General features: G+C 42.5%; 2 protein-coding genes across 3 annotated transcripts; both read right to left on the reverse strand.

Moving 5' to 3' along the window:
- Positions 1-628: 628 nt before the first annotated feature.
- LOC311112265 (ras-related protein Rab-9A-like) lies at positions 629-6,624 on the reverse strand. Of its 2 annotated transcripts, none has more exons than XM_084155317.1 (2): positions 6,367-6,624; positions 629-3,790 (listed from the first exon to the last, which is right to left on the reverse strand). In XM_084155317.1, exon 2 carries the CDS (start codon positions 3,712-3,714, stop codon positions 3,109-3,111), a length of 606 nt encoding a protein of 201 aa, XP_084011443.1. In that variant the 5' UTR covers positions 3,715-3,790; positions 6,367-6,624; the 3' UTR covers positions 629-3,108. The 2 variants fall into 2 exon arrangements, with proteins under 2 accessions (XP_084011443.1, XP_084011442.1); XM_084155316.1 differs by having other exon boundaries at positions 6,362-6,457.
- Positions 6,625-9,862: 3,238 nt separating this feature from the next.
- On the reverse strand, positions 9,863-11,077 carry LOC311112257 (transcription elongation factor A N-terminal and central domain-containing protein-like; the record flags this gene model as incomplete). Its single annotated transcript, XM_084155308.1, has 1 exon — positions 9,863-11,077. One exon carries the CDS (start codon positions 11,075-11,077, stop codon positions 9,932-9,934), a length of 1,146 nt encoding a protein of 381 aa, XP_084011434.1. The 3' UTR covers positions 9,863-9,931.
- Between the last annotated feature and the right edge of the window lie 3,979 nt (positions 11,078-15,056).

A 15,056-nucleotide genomic window follows, 5' to 3' on the forward strand; every position in this document is an offset into this window, starting at 1 on the left:
GTAAAAACGATATTTTTTATTATCGTGAAAGAGCTGCTTTCGGTCTCTTTCTTACAAGTTTGGACTTCCTGTTAAACACACACACAATGGGATGAATGACAAATATGCTTTTAATGTTGCAGATAGAAATGCCATGAATAGAGCTGATGTGATTCCTTATTCTACATTTCAGAGAGGCATGTTGGTTCTACATAGCCTATTTCTATCTATTTTGCGTCCTGCTTAACGCACCCCAGCCCTAGTGTGCACCCTCAATCACAGTGATGGGACAACCTTGGGGTGTTGCCTTTGTAGAGGTTTGTGAGATGCTGATGCCACCTGGTGGAAAGATGTAGCATTGTTCATTTCCTAAAATGGTAGTCCAAAACCATTGATTAAGACCAAGGAAAGCTCCGGGGTGAAGTTTCCCCTAGGAACAGATCTAGGATCCACTCCCTCTCCCCCAATCCTAACCTTAATCATTAATGGGGGAAATACAAAACTGACCCAAGATCAGTATCTAGGGGCAACTTCACCCTACACCCCAAGAAGGGGGTCCGCACAAATTAGGATAGCAGTGCATTTGGCCTACAGTTGACCGACAGTACAGTGGTCAGTGGAAGACCAAACACTCCATAGATGGAGCACATAGGTTTAAAATGGCCAACTTTATTTCAACACACACACAAAAACATACATTTTAAGACCATATTGATAGTGTTTCAGGGTGGTTCATGTTTTAATACAAGACACTAGAACAGGGATGATCAACTAGATTCAGCCGCTGGACAATTTATTTCCTGAGCGGATGGTCAGTGGGCCGGAAAATTATTTGTAGACTGCAAATTGACCACAAGAAGCCCAAAGATATAATATTTTACTAAAACATAATCATTTCAAACCTTGCTTACATTTGTATACGATCATATGTATCTTTCTATTATGCGTGGGAATACTTGGGAACAGATTTCCAAAATGAAAATCACTTGGAGCTGATTTGACTGTGTTTTTACAGTCTTATGTCCAACAATAAAAAAAATCTCTCTATATATATATAAAATAAAACATTTTGCTCAGAAAACTTGATGTGCCAAATAAAATCACCCGCGGCCCAAATCCGGACCGCGGGCTGCCAGTTGGGGAACCCTGCTGTAGAAATTACTGGTTCGCATTTCAATACTGGTGACATCACTGTTTTTTGGGAGTCTTTTGTCAAATGACCAACTATATTTTGTACATAAAAACAAAGTACAATAGCCTACAGTTTTTAGTGTTTCATGGTTGGTCTTGTTTTACAGCAAAACGTAGAAACAACTGGTCTGCATTTACGACTGGTATTCTTGGGCCTATAGTAAACACAACTCATGATAGCACAAGTCACCTAATAGCCTACATATAACAAACTGTGGTGCAATGGCCCTGGATTTGCTGCTCCATTCCTTAATGATTAGTCCAGTTCCAGGAAATATAACATTAAAAAGCCATTGATTTCCAAATTCTCCAAGAACAGTTAGGCTAGCTAATGCACTTCCCGTCCTGAGGCTTCGGGTGCACTAGTTCGCGTAGTGAGTGACTGCAAATAAATTAAAGCTAATGTTTTTGACGCTAAAAGACCAATCTACAGGCTTCAGTGCCATGACATTCCTAACAAACACACATTAACATGGCTATAAAAAGGCTTTTGACGGTTGATCTGGAAATTGGATGAGATTAAACGTGTTAAAGCTCTTACGGTCATTATGAATGCTGGACATACTTATGGATGTTGATGGGAGTCCATTCAACGTTGGTCTGGGCTATACAGCACGTGATCCAGCCAATGAACGGCTTCGAATTCAAACAGCCAAAATTTGCATGGCTGGGTTGAGTGGGTTTAAAATCTAAAATCAGCGCAGCAAGTGAGAATAATCAGAGAAATGGGTTTGACTGGAATCTTCTTTCCATTTGTACAATGATGTAGATTGGACAGAACTGGTTTTACCCCAATACATACTGTAGTTCAGTCAGTCTGCGTACTGGACTAACCACTGACGTTAATACAAAATCTGATTATTTTAACAATCAACAATATTAATATACATTTGGCACATTCAGCCCATTTAACAGATGGGATGACAATGTAATAGTTCCCATGTGGCTCAATTGGTAGAGCATGGCGCTTGCAACGGCAGGGTTGTGGGTTCGATTCCCACGGGGGACCAGTATGAAGAAGTATATTAAATGTATGCACTCACTACTGCAAGTTGCTCTGGATAAGAGTGTCTGCTATGACTAAAATGAAAATATGTAGTAATGCTGTATGTGTCTTTCAGCACAGTAGTAATGCATCTCTTGGAAGGAGGAATGCAGAACAAAGTCATGTCTTGATCGTAATGGTCACTGATAACACACACACTCTCACCAGCGCAAAGGAATGTCAAATAGCAGGCCCAACTATTTACACTCCTGTGTATGATAAAACGTATATAGCCTAAGTGGGTCGGGTGTATATGATGCTATGAACAGGCTGTGTGTCCGCGTGCACATGCAGTCGTGTAAACCAAGGGAGGAGCACAGAGCAAAACGAATGCATTAACCACAGTTAAAAAGGAGAACTGGAACCAAGTGGCCGTTGGTATCATCAGTACTCACAATTTACAGCCAAGTTGGCCAGAGTTGGGGAGCAGAAGTTCAAATAAGCCCCTCCTGTCTCTTTAAAGGCCCAGTGCAGTCAAAATTCTGTTTTTCCTGTGTTTCATATCATATTGTATAACAGCTGATGAAACTAACACTGTAAAAGTGTGAAAAAATGTGATCAGTTTATTTCCTGATAGTTGGTGGTTGAAAATATAATCTACACAGGACATTATAAATCAGCAGGTTTGCATGGGCGGGAGTTTCAGCTTCCATGGTGACATCACCATGCGGCAGATTGGTTAATAGACCAATAACAAAGACAGTTCCAAACCTCTCTGCCAATAACAGCTCGTTTTCCCCTCCCCACTCAGACCACACCCAGACAATATTAGCTAAATTCTTGCTTGAGAAATAGTTTTTTGCTAAAAAGCTATTTTTGCCCATTTTAAATTGAGATAAACAGCTGCATTGGGCCTTTAAGAGTCAAATAAAGGTAATCAACCCTACATCTCCTCAGCAGCAGGAGGCGCCAGAGCGCGGCTTCCTGTGCAGGTCCACTGTGTCCGTGGGGATGAGGTGCTCCCCCCTTTCCTCCTGCGCTAGCACCCTCCTCACCGCCTCCTCGAACGCCGCCGCCACGTTGGTCGAGTCCTTAGCGCTCGTCTCAAAGTACGGGTGGCCGCCGTTCTCGCGGCACCACTGGCGGGCGTCCTCGCCCGAAACCTGCCTCTCCGGCACATCCAACTTATTACCCAGGATCACAAACGGGAACTTCTCGGGTTCCTTGACATCAGCGTAGTAGGCAAACTCCTTCTTCCAGTTGTTGAGATTGTGGAAGCTCTGGTTGTCATCCACGCTGAAGGTTAGCAGACAACAGTCGGAGCCGCGGTAGAAAGGTGTCCGGAGCGAGCGGAAGCGCTCCTGGCCCGCCGTGTCCCAGATTTGAAGCGTCACGGTGCGCCCGTCCACCTCCAGCTCCTTGTTGAGGAACTCCACGCCAATTGTGTGGAAGAGGTGCGTGTCAAACTTGTTGGTGACGTAGCGGTTCATGAGGGAGGACTTGCCCACGCCGCCGTCCCCCAGGAGGATCACTTTGAGCAGGGACGACTTGGCTGTCATGGCTGGGCCCGGGGCTGGGGCTGGAGTGTTGGTGGGGTAGCTGGCTGGGGGGAGATCTGGGAAGCGCTGCTGCTACCTGACAAATAGATGACATAGTCAGTCAGTAAACAGATAGTCATTCAGTTTAATCAATCAACTGACTGACTGTGATTGATTGCTCTCTTAACAGGCAGAGGAAAGAAAAGAACAAGATTAAGAAACACAGATTAACAATATTAACGCAGTACCTCATCTGTAGTCAGCTAAAGTCAAATCAGTCACAATGTTATACTGTCTAGTAGTTGATATCTTATCCAATGAAGACGTAACATTTTCCTGCCGACATTAACTGTTGTAATATTCTCAGCATGCATGTGTCACATGGACAATGATCAGATGACCATCTCTTAGAGAATCACATGAGCAAACCAGCGGCCGCAGGCCACACACTACAAGAAAGTTTTGTATGCGTCATGCGCGGCTTCAGAGCAGACATGATGCATTAAAAACGTGGGGTGAGTGAGTTTGGCCTGCTGTACAGTACAGTAGACAACTATAGGCCTAAAACTTAGTTTAGTCTGCTACAATACAGTAGTACAGTGAAGAAGAGACAGTTACAGTAATGCAATCTTAATTGTTGCAACAGATGCCATTTCTTACAGTTATGTATCAAGGCAAACCATAGCCTAATTCAGCACCTGTTTGAAAAAACAGAAGATATGACGTTAGTTCATCATCGTCATGGTATTAGCCTATGTCAACATATCAAAGGATTCCATGACGTGCATTTAATGAGGCCTTTAAGTTCTTGTAATTAGAATGAATGTGGTTAATTTCGACCCTATTAGTCAAACGGATGTCTGGTATGGGTATTAAAATTCCAGGTTGTTGCAGGCCTTGGTTATTAATCCAGTAACACACTAACACACTGAAGGGTTCAATGTTTCTGCTATTAAGCAATGACTAGCATTGCAGGCTGCTGAGAAAGTAAAGAAGAATGTTATCCTTAAACAAACACAAAGACCCAATTAGTCCAAGAGACCAGGTGGGTCAACCCACTTGCAATTCTATGAATTACATTTCAAGTTTTTAAAAAAGAGAAGAGAAAATCCAATCGTCCAATTCCTAACATCCCTATGAGACCTGATTGAGCCCTGTGAGAGAGTGAGAGAGTGACAAGTTTAACAGGGCTCTGACTGTTATCTGGTTGGTGATGAAGGGATTAAAATGAGTAGAGAAATCTGATCTTATCACCCCCTCAATGCCTCTCCATCACATAATCATCAATGTCTGGTCTCTGATTGAGGTAGTGTTCAGCAGCCTCCTCAAATACTGTGACAACACTGTGCCACTAAATTTAAATGAATTGCACTACTGACCTCTAATCAATGGAGTTAACTACTTTAGAAATCTTCTCTAGCCCTCTCTTTATTTCCATAATGATATAATAACATCCAAAAGGGTAGTGAAATGGGCTAATCAGCCCAAGTAGGTCAGAGACAGAAGCACATCTTGTTAGTCAAATTGGTTAAAGTGGAAACTCGTTTTTGAGACTTTGCCTATTGTTAGCTGCCTCAGCCTGAGCCAACTACAGTGAATTTAATGTGGCGTAATATATCTGGACTGGAGAGGACACTGACTGACTGCACCTTTGTTACGCTGCCTTTCTGCAGCAATGGCAGCTGGGGTACACACACACACACACACACACACACACACACACACACACACACACACACACACACACACACACACACACAGTCATGTGCCCACATCAGCGTTGGCTCTCACGGTCACAAGATTTAAAGGGAAAGTAGGCCTACTGATCAGGTTAGAAGAAAACAAATACTGTTTAGCATTATCAGCATGGTAACCAATGGTAATGCTCTATCTATTCAACCGAGAGCCCTATTAAAATATCCTACCATTGATTTGTAGAACAAGCCAATCTGGTCCTATCCCCAGCATTATATCCATCACTAGCCAACCGAGAACTTCGTTAGATAGAACACGCGCAGAAGGTTGGAATGTTTGTTTGATGACACGCCTAGATAAAAGTGAACACATCGAGAAGATGATCTGAAAACGGACGTATGCTATAGCTCTGTGACAGTATAGGCTTTTGGAAACAAACTTGTTTTGGTAGTAGGCTGATTAGCAGGTAAACAACAAGACTGTCACATGGAGTAAGTATAGCGGACTCCCACGGCCTAAATAACAAACAAACACTAGGAATAAAGACTGCTTGTGAATATACAGTAAATCACTTGCCGCGTTCCAAACAACTGGGAACTCGGACATCTCCGACTTCAATGCGTGAAGGAAAAAACGAGCTCTGACTGGGACAAATCGTTTTGAACTGTCATCCAACTCGGATTTCCAATTCGGAAACCTCGGCATCTTTCTTAGAGCTCCGAATTTCCGACCTGAGGAACACTGACTCATGATTTGACCTCTTTTTTCAGAATTCCCAGTTGTCTCGAAAGCACCAACTGCTCGCTTGCCATGAACCACGTAGTCTGTGAGATCATGCGCGTAGCCTAAACATCAGCTGGCTTCATGTAGCTGGCTAGGCTAACTGGTTAACAAATATAATTTCCATTCAATGTGAAAGTCTGCAAGTCTGAAATATCTAGCTGCGAACAGTATCAATTGGTTACAACTGTACCTTACTGTTTATAATGTACGTCGGCGGTGCCATACCGCTCCATCCCTTTGCGACATCCTCACGAGCGGCCAAGGTTTCCCCGTGACATGTCGCTACTGGGCAGGACTGCTCGAGCGCTACTGACGTTCAGATGACCGATCGTTTGGCACGCCCACTATGGGCAAAATGGATCAAGGAAGCTATCTACTGAAAAAGTATATCAGGAAATGGACATTCTAAACACTGATGCGTCGTGGCTTTTGAATGTGCTCATGGCAATGCCCATACAAAACATCTCTGGCAATATTGTGATGACGTCACTGTAACATTCTATACAATGGGCGCGTCCCTCTGCCCAGGAGTTGCTGACACATGTGAGATCTTACAACGCAATGGATAGGTTTTTTAAGGATCAGCTAACCACATCATATGTTGTAGCTATCTTTTAGTCGATGACACAGTCAATCACTCAAACACTGCACTTTGTCAGGGATAGCCAAGCCCTGTTGTGACAAGAATACGGTTTCCACTAGAAAGCATAGCCACAAAGTCAAGATTGGCCACAAAAGTCAAAATCTTAATTTAAGGTTAGGGTTAGGCATAACGTTAGCTGTGTGGTTAAGGTTAGGGTTAAGGTTAGGTTTAAAATCAGATTTTAAGAAGATAAATTGTAGTATGGGGTAAGTTGAGCCCGGGGAGAGGGTAAGTTAAGCCGCCTACAAATGTCTGTACTGAATGAAATATTACCACTACCTTTTTAAAACCATGTCTATATTTACACTACCGGTCAAAAGTTCTAGAACCTACTCATTCAAGGGTTTTTCTTTATTTTTACTATTTTCTACATTGTAGAATAACAGTGAAGACATCAAAACTATGAAATAACACATATGGAATTCTTCAAATAGCCACCCTTTGCCTTGATGACAGCTTTGCACACTCTTGGCATTCTCTTGACCAGCTTCACCTGGAATGCTTTCCCAACAGTCTTGAAGGAGTTGCCACATAGGCTGAGCACTTGTTGGCTGCTTTTCCTTCACTCTGCGGTCCGACTCATCCCAAACCATGTCAATTTGGTTGAGGTCGGGGGATTGTGTAGGCCAGCAGCACAACAGCACTCTTCTTCTTGGTAAAATAGCCCTTACACAGCCTGGAGGTGTGTTGGGTCATTGTCCTGTTGAAAAACAAATGATAGTCCCACTAAGCACAAACCAGATGGGATGGCGTATCGCTGCAGAATGCTGTGGTAGCCATGCTGGTTAAGTGTGCCTTGAATCACAGACAGTGTCACCAGCAAAGTACCCCCACACCACAACACCTCCTTCTCCATGCTTTACAGTGGGAAATACACATGCGGAGATCATCCGTTCACCCACACCGCATCTCACAAAGACACAGCGGTAGGAACCAAAAAATCTCAAATTTGGACTCTAGACCAAAGGACAAATTTCAACCGGTCTAATGTCCATTACTCGTGTTTCTTGGCCCAAGCAAGTCTCTTCTTATTGGTGTTCTTTAGTAGTGGTTTCTTTGCAGCAATTCGACCATGAAGGCCTGATTCACACAGTCTCCTCTGAACAGTTAATGTTGAGATGTGTCTGTTACTTCAACTCTGTGAAGCATTTATTTGGGCTGCAATTTCTGAGGCTGGTAACTCTTATGAACTTATCCTCTGCAGCAGAGGTAAATCTGGGTCTTCCTTTCCTGTGGCGATCCTCATGAGAGCCAGTTTCATCATAGCGCTCGATGGTTTTTGCGACTGCACTTGAAGAAACGTTCAAAGTTGAAATGTTCCGTATTGACACTTCAATTTGCTCAACTTGCCATTGGCTCAACCATTGGTTCAACTTACCCCAAGGCAAACATTTGACTATTTTAGCCCACACAGCTACAAGGATTCCATTTTATGCTGGGTTTATGACCTCATATTGACCCCAACTGATGTATAGAACAATCTTAAAATGATCTACTTTGGTTTAGATACAAACATCATGAAACCTCTAACACAATAAATTCATATGACTTGGTGAAAATCAGTTTTTTGGACCTAACTTGCTTACCACTTTTTCCACGTGGTTTCTTCCTTAACAGACTCCCTGAAATGATGACCTCTTCCTAAATATTTGGTAAAAATATTAATTTTGTGTATGGTTTCCTAGAAACAAGGGTGGCTCAACTTACCTCTTTGGCTCAACTTACCCCACTCTCCCCTACGTTTTATTCTGCTGTAGCTCAATGTATCAGCAGTAGTGTGCTCTTTGAAAGATATGAGAATGTGGACTTTCCCCTTGATAAAGTTGATCTATTGTAATATTATCAGTGTGGGAATGGGTAGAAAAGCCTGCACACACAATGTATTAAACAGTATGAATGTGAATGATTGTGAAGGTGTGTCTATGTTTGTAAGTACCACCATGCACAGTACACACATACTGCCTAAGCATGCAAGTGTGTGTGTGTATCAAATAAATCAAGTTTCAGACAATGATTGAAAAGTTAAAGGCTATGAACAGGGAGACTATCAATAAGATAGGGAACTGCATGGACTTTGGAAAAGCCACTCCTTGAAAATACACAACATACTGTTAGTGAAACACAAAACAAATTCAATTGATAAAACAGAATGATATCTCAAATGACTCCGATACAGATATCTTACAGATTACAAAAACACGATGAGAACAAATCATATACTGTAATCTTACATTTCCTGCTGTTCAATGGCCATTTCAATGAAATATATACTCATTTAACAATATAACCATTTATTATAATCTTGTGTAATACAAAATACTGCTACCATTCCATATATTCTCAAACCCCTATCCCTGCCCACAGAGAATAGCTCATTAAGACAACTTTGTCCAACTAGCCTGGATCTTTCTGGAATACTAAGACTTCACTGTCATCACTACGATGGGGTCCTGAGTCATTAGCACTGGCTGTGGGCTAGAAAGTGAGGGATCATGGGAGATCAGCAAGCCCCCGGCCGGAGGGTTTTGTGTAGATGGGATACAGCTTATCTCAAAATTGACTTTTTGTAGCAGGTTAGGAGAATTAGGTTAAGGTTAGGAAAAGGGTTAGCTAAAATAAAATAAAAATCTACTGTTGACGTCAATTTGACATAAGCTGTATCCCTTCTAGACATTACCCTGTTGGAGCTTTGTCTTAGGCTGATTAATGGGTCACATGCTCCTTGTGCTTCTCACGGGGTCACATTGCCACAGGAAGGCCACATGGGTCTTACTCTGCAGCTCCACCGAAATGTCACCATAGGAACTACATCTTGTGTTCTCACACACAGAAAGACCCCATGCTAAACACACAGTACCTATTAATGCCAGAATGAGAAATAAATAGTCAAAGAAAGAGAACACAAATCCAAATTTGTATTACAGTATGTAGCGAAGCAAGTTTAATGACAATGTAATGCATACAGCATAACCATGTGATAAAATGTTACATGTAATTCTTAATTTCTGTCATTAAAACATGACATTAGTCATTTTGATAGGGTGAAGACATATCAGCAGGATCTCAACAAAAACAAAGCAGGCATTTTTTAACATGTGGTGTGGTGAGGATGGCCTATCAGAGGCAGACCCAGCTGCTGTGGTACCACTGCTCCCCACACCTGCTACAGGTCACAAAGGTCATGGCATCCTGGTCTGCGGTGGCCTGGCGGACCCACGCCGGAAGAAACAGCGTGCCCCTGGACACTTGCGTCACCCTGCAGTCCGACCCCTCGCACCGCCTGCACCGCAGCTTCTGAGTGGGCGTCCCCTCCACCCCCTGGGGGAGCTGCCTCTCGCTCACCCCCCGCGACGAGTACTCCTCCCTCAGCCGCTGGAGCTCCTCGTTGGCCATCTCCTCCACAGACATCCCGGCGAAGACATCCGGCCCCAGGCTGCCGCCCAGGAGACCACACCGAAGGTGGCTGTTTTTGGGGTTCCTTAGGTTGGCCACCTTACTCCTGATGCATGCCTTGTATTTGGCCTGGTTTGTATGGTGCAGAGTGTGGATGTGCACCTCTATGACCCGGGCCAGATCTGCAGTCTTCCCCTCTGCCTCCTTGGAAGTTTCTGGATCGAGGGCACCAAGGAGAAGCTGGAAGCACTTTGTCCTCAAAGCTGACTCAGAGGAATCCTTACAGGGAGGAGGGGTACCCAGGGAAGTGGTGGCAGGAGAATCTGACTGCTTTGAGAGGGTGGGCAAAATTGACCCCGAAGACGAATCACCAGCTGCCTGCCACGATGACACCCCTTCTCCCTTAGCTCTCCCGCACTTGGTCCCATTTGGGAGTGTTCTGTCCTCGAACCCAGTATGGAAAACCACATGTTCACAAGACGCACCCAACTCCACTGGTTTAGTAGCATCACCAGCAGCTAGGCCACCTCTGTCTGCCAGACAAGTTATGTCAGCCAGTATACTGTCTCCAACGACAGTGAATTCTTCTCCACTTCCCTTCTCCTTTGAGATGTGATAGGGGTGACTGTAGAGTTTCTTCCATTTTGACAACAGGTGCTTGACTGTTCTTTTCACTGAATGGTCTAAGCAGGTTTTGAGGAGTCTGTAAAGAACCCTGACGATGTCTGTGCCTTGCAGCTGCTCACAAGTCACACAGGCATTATCAAGGGCGGTCAGGAGAGGCATAATGTTGCCATAGTTACCCGCCCTGTTAAATTTGTCAATTTGGAGAGTATGATGAGTGATCTGTTTTGTGTCCATGGTGGTCATATTCTTAGCGACTGTGGTGGGAGAAATACATTTATATGTAAATGCAATTTAGGCTACAGCTTTTGTAGGGTCATGACATTTGGTTAGATATTTGCATTGGAAACCCTTGGGCCTACAAACACTTTTTTTATGCAATGCTTTGAAGTGTGGCAGACACATGTCAACAGAATTTTTAAACCAGATTATAAAATGCCGCTAATGCACTTCAGGGCAGGCTACACTGCATCTTATGTTGGGAAACGGAAGCTTTGATGCAATATGTTAGCTAAATTCTATCACACCAAATATAATTTCAAAGCACCAAACGTTATGCATACTCCTTTTCGTTAAGAAAATTACAGCACAGTAACTCACTCGAATCGAATTGCAGTTCTCGAGCTGACGGACGCCATATTTGTTCTGTTTTACAAACCATATATTCGATAGAGGGCGCGGCTCTGCCTGGCGGTGTTCAACAGTTATTTCTTGCAACATTGTAACAGAGAGGAAGAGGCTAAGCGAGAGGGTTTACTCTGCCCAAAATCTGTCGACGAAAATAACACCATGAAGTGAGACATTTTTGTATGGAGGTCAATGAGTGTGTTGAATTTGCTAGAACAAAATAATTAATATAGCATTTGCTACGTGAGGCTTAATTGATCGAATAGAAGTTTCGTAATGGTTATTTTGTTACAAATGTATTGATAGAAGTCGACGCACGTGGCATTTCGGCAACAAAAAAACAACGATTTTATATCGGAGTTGTGCCCGTTGTTCACACGCGTGTATCTGCCCTCTCATTAGCTAGAATGGTCCCACCTGATCGTGACTCCTCCCGCCGGCCTTCACCTTTGAGGACAAGTATTTCCATTGTTAGAGCGTTCACTCGACTATGTTGTCAATATAATAGAAAATCTTTGATTGTAATAATGTCCATGTGACTTTTTGCCATGTATGTTTACATTTCCATTATATCAAATATATTGTAGGCTAGGTAGAAAAATCTATTAGGTAGAAAATATATAATAATAATTAATCTTATATAAATAAAGTCATATCTACCCATATCACATTGTTTTAAAGTATTATTTTGAGGTCACACCTTGGTCAGCCATAATAGTGTTTGTTGTGGAGTTGTTTGTGGAGAGTAAGTGACATGTTGGAGCATGCTCTGAAGCAGTAGTGCTGAAACCAGTGAAATTTTCTGCAATGCAGCCAATGAATGAAAGCTAAGAAAATGAAGTATACAAGCAAGATGAGGCAAGTCTGTCAGTTGTTGTGAAATGGAATAACTTTATGTTATGTAATAAAGTTAGCAAGTTGAGGGAGAACTGTGGAAATGGGCACATGACATCTGGGTTGTGAAATTGTGGCTAGCAAGATTGCTGCCAAGCAAATGGCTAAAGTAGAATAGGCATGAGGATCTTTTCCCCTTCTTTTGCTTGAGAACTTTCAAAGCTAAAGGTTTGCAAAGCGACTGGTGTTAGATGAATGGGGTTTGAGCTATTCACTGTTTGGTATGACATAAAGAAGAAAGGTACATGCATGTGTTGCATTTCTATTTGCAGCCACATACTGGTAGGTTTACAGTTAGAGCAGTAGGCATTACTAAGGTGTGGCATCGGACAGGTTTACTGAGTGGGGCCTTGTAAAAGTTAACCAGGATAAAGTTTAACACACACTGACTGTGTGAATGTGGCATATATTATATTACTCATATATGTAATTATTATTGAATGGGCAGTGTGTTTAATGGCATAACTGACATAGGCTACATTACATAAGCAGCTGTGCACAATGTGTTTAGTCTGTTAACAGAGAATGGGTTGTATGTACACATTGACGTCAACAAATTTAAAATAACAAAAACTAAAATAAATAAATAAAAATACAAAAACACATTGACTTCAACCTTAGGCATTGTTTGCCATGACATCATGGTTTGTATTGAAGAAAAAATGTATATATATATTCATGCAGTTATGCCCTAGAGCAGGGTTTCCCAAACTTGGACCTGGGTGCACGTTTTGGTTTTTGCCCTAGCACTACACACCTGATTCAAATATTAAAAGCTTGATGATGAGTTGGTTATTTGAATCAGCTGTGTAGTGCTAGGGCAAAAACCAAAACGTGCATCCAGGGGGGATCCCAGGACCAAATTTGGGAATCCCTGCTTTAGCACTACACCCATTGGCCATAGAAGGTAAGCAGAGTAAAGGTATTGGTATAGTGAGCCCTTGTGTTGGGGGGATTTGTAACTCTTTAGTCACATTTAACTCTACCCACATGTACATGTTACCTCAATTACCTTGACTAACCGGTGCCCCCTGTATATAGCCTCCCTACTGCTATTTGATTTTACTGCTGCTCTTTAATTATTTGCTATTTTTTATTTTTTACTTATCTATTTTTTACTTAACACTTTTTTTTATTTTCTTAAAAACGGCATTGTTTTTTCACTGTAAGGTCTACACCTGTTGTATTCGGCGCATGTGGCAAATACAATTTGATTTGATTTAGCTCTATTTTTTATTTGATGAATACAAGGTGACCTTTTCAATAAACTAAGGGAGAGTTTCACCTTTTCTCTGAAAGCATACATGCAGGTGATAGTTACAATACTTATAATATTCTCACAAAATCTTGCCACTCCTATGTGTTTAGGCCTCCTATGTACTGTGTACAGCAGGTATACAAAGGTTATGTGTATGAATACTTTTTTAAATACAAAGGATCAGTGGGGAATAAAACGTAATTCTCAGAACACATTAAGCTCACCCTTATCGTGCTACAGTATGGGGAAGGAGATGGGTGGAGTCAGGTTGGTATGTTGATTAGTATATTTTTTTGTTTGTTGTTGTTGTATTTTGTATTTATTAGGGATCCCCATTAGCTGTTGCCAAGGCAGCAGCTACTCTTCCTGGGGTCCAAACACATTAAGTCACTTACATTACATACAAAACAAAATATAAAACAGTACATCATATAACATTATTACACCACTACATATCTACAATACAAAATGTATAATACCACCATACAACAATAATACAATGTACGTGTGTGTAGAGTGTGTGTGCTAGCGCTTATTTGCGTATGCGGGGAAGGAGGAAAACCAGCTATAGGGCTCCAAACGACTGGCCCCAATGTGCTGTTCTGACGGCAACCAGGAATGACTGGAATTCCTAAAAACCCGCACCAGCCTCCTTTGGATCTTATCGAATAATTTGCTTGGCGGCTGCTGCAGTCCGGCCTTCCTGCACTCGTGCGTTCCTTTGTACGTGGGAATGGAATTTTACCAGAGGGTAGTGATGATGATGATGATGCTCAGATGTGTTATGGCCAAAAGGAGGCGCTCTCTGCCTTCTGATTTCATCAGATAGACGTGATGAAGTAATGTGCTGTGTCACATTGTCTCCTCCTCCATCACACACATGCGCACACAGCGATTAAAACGCGCGCACACACACAACCCCGTCCAATGTCTCTGCTTGACACCTCATAAGGAGGGAACTTGTTTTAAAGTATGAAGATTCTCATACAGAATGAGCAGGTAGAAAAGGAATGTGGCCAGTCCCCAAGCCCCCACCCCTTACACCCAAACAAGACCATTGCCTGCAGCAATTTACCTCCCACAAATGTTATATTTTCTCCCTGCTGCCAGCTTGATAAGTACTCTTACACTAGTCATACTTAAAAAAATTAAAATAAACTTATTCTGAAAATTATTTTATTGGGTTTATGTTATTTGTTAATCACATTTAGTGAAAGGATTGTGTCTATGAAGAATGTGTCATGTTGTCTGTTAGGTCAGTTCACATTAGACTCACTTACAGCAGTGATATAACTGCATCATCTCTGCATCAGTCTGTTAGGGGAGACTGGAGAGATGGATTCAGTCAGTATTGCAGACAACACAGTGTACCGGAAGGGAGGGGGAGACTGACTGTCCCGGCCAACACACACACGCACACGCACGCACACACACGCACACACACAC

This window comes from Coregonus lavaretus, assembly GCF_964263955.1.
Source record: "Coregonus lavaretus genome assembly, chromosome: 38".
Lineage (NCBI taxonomy): Eukaryota > Metazoa > Chordata > Actinopteri > Salmoniformes > Salmonidae > Coregonus > Coregonus lavaretus.

What these genes read in the sequence shown, in the direction of transcription:
- LOC311112265 (XM_084155317.1), bottom strand. Translation starts at nt 3,714, where the DNA reads ATGACAGCCAAGTCGTCCCTGCTCAAAGTGATCCTCCTGGGGGACGGC.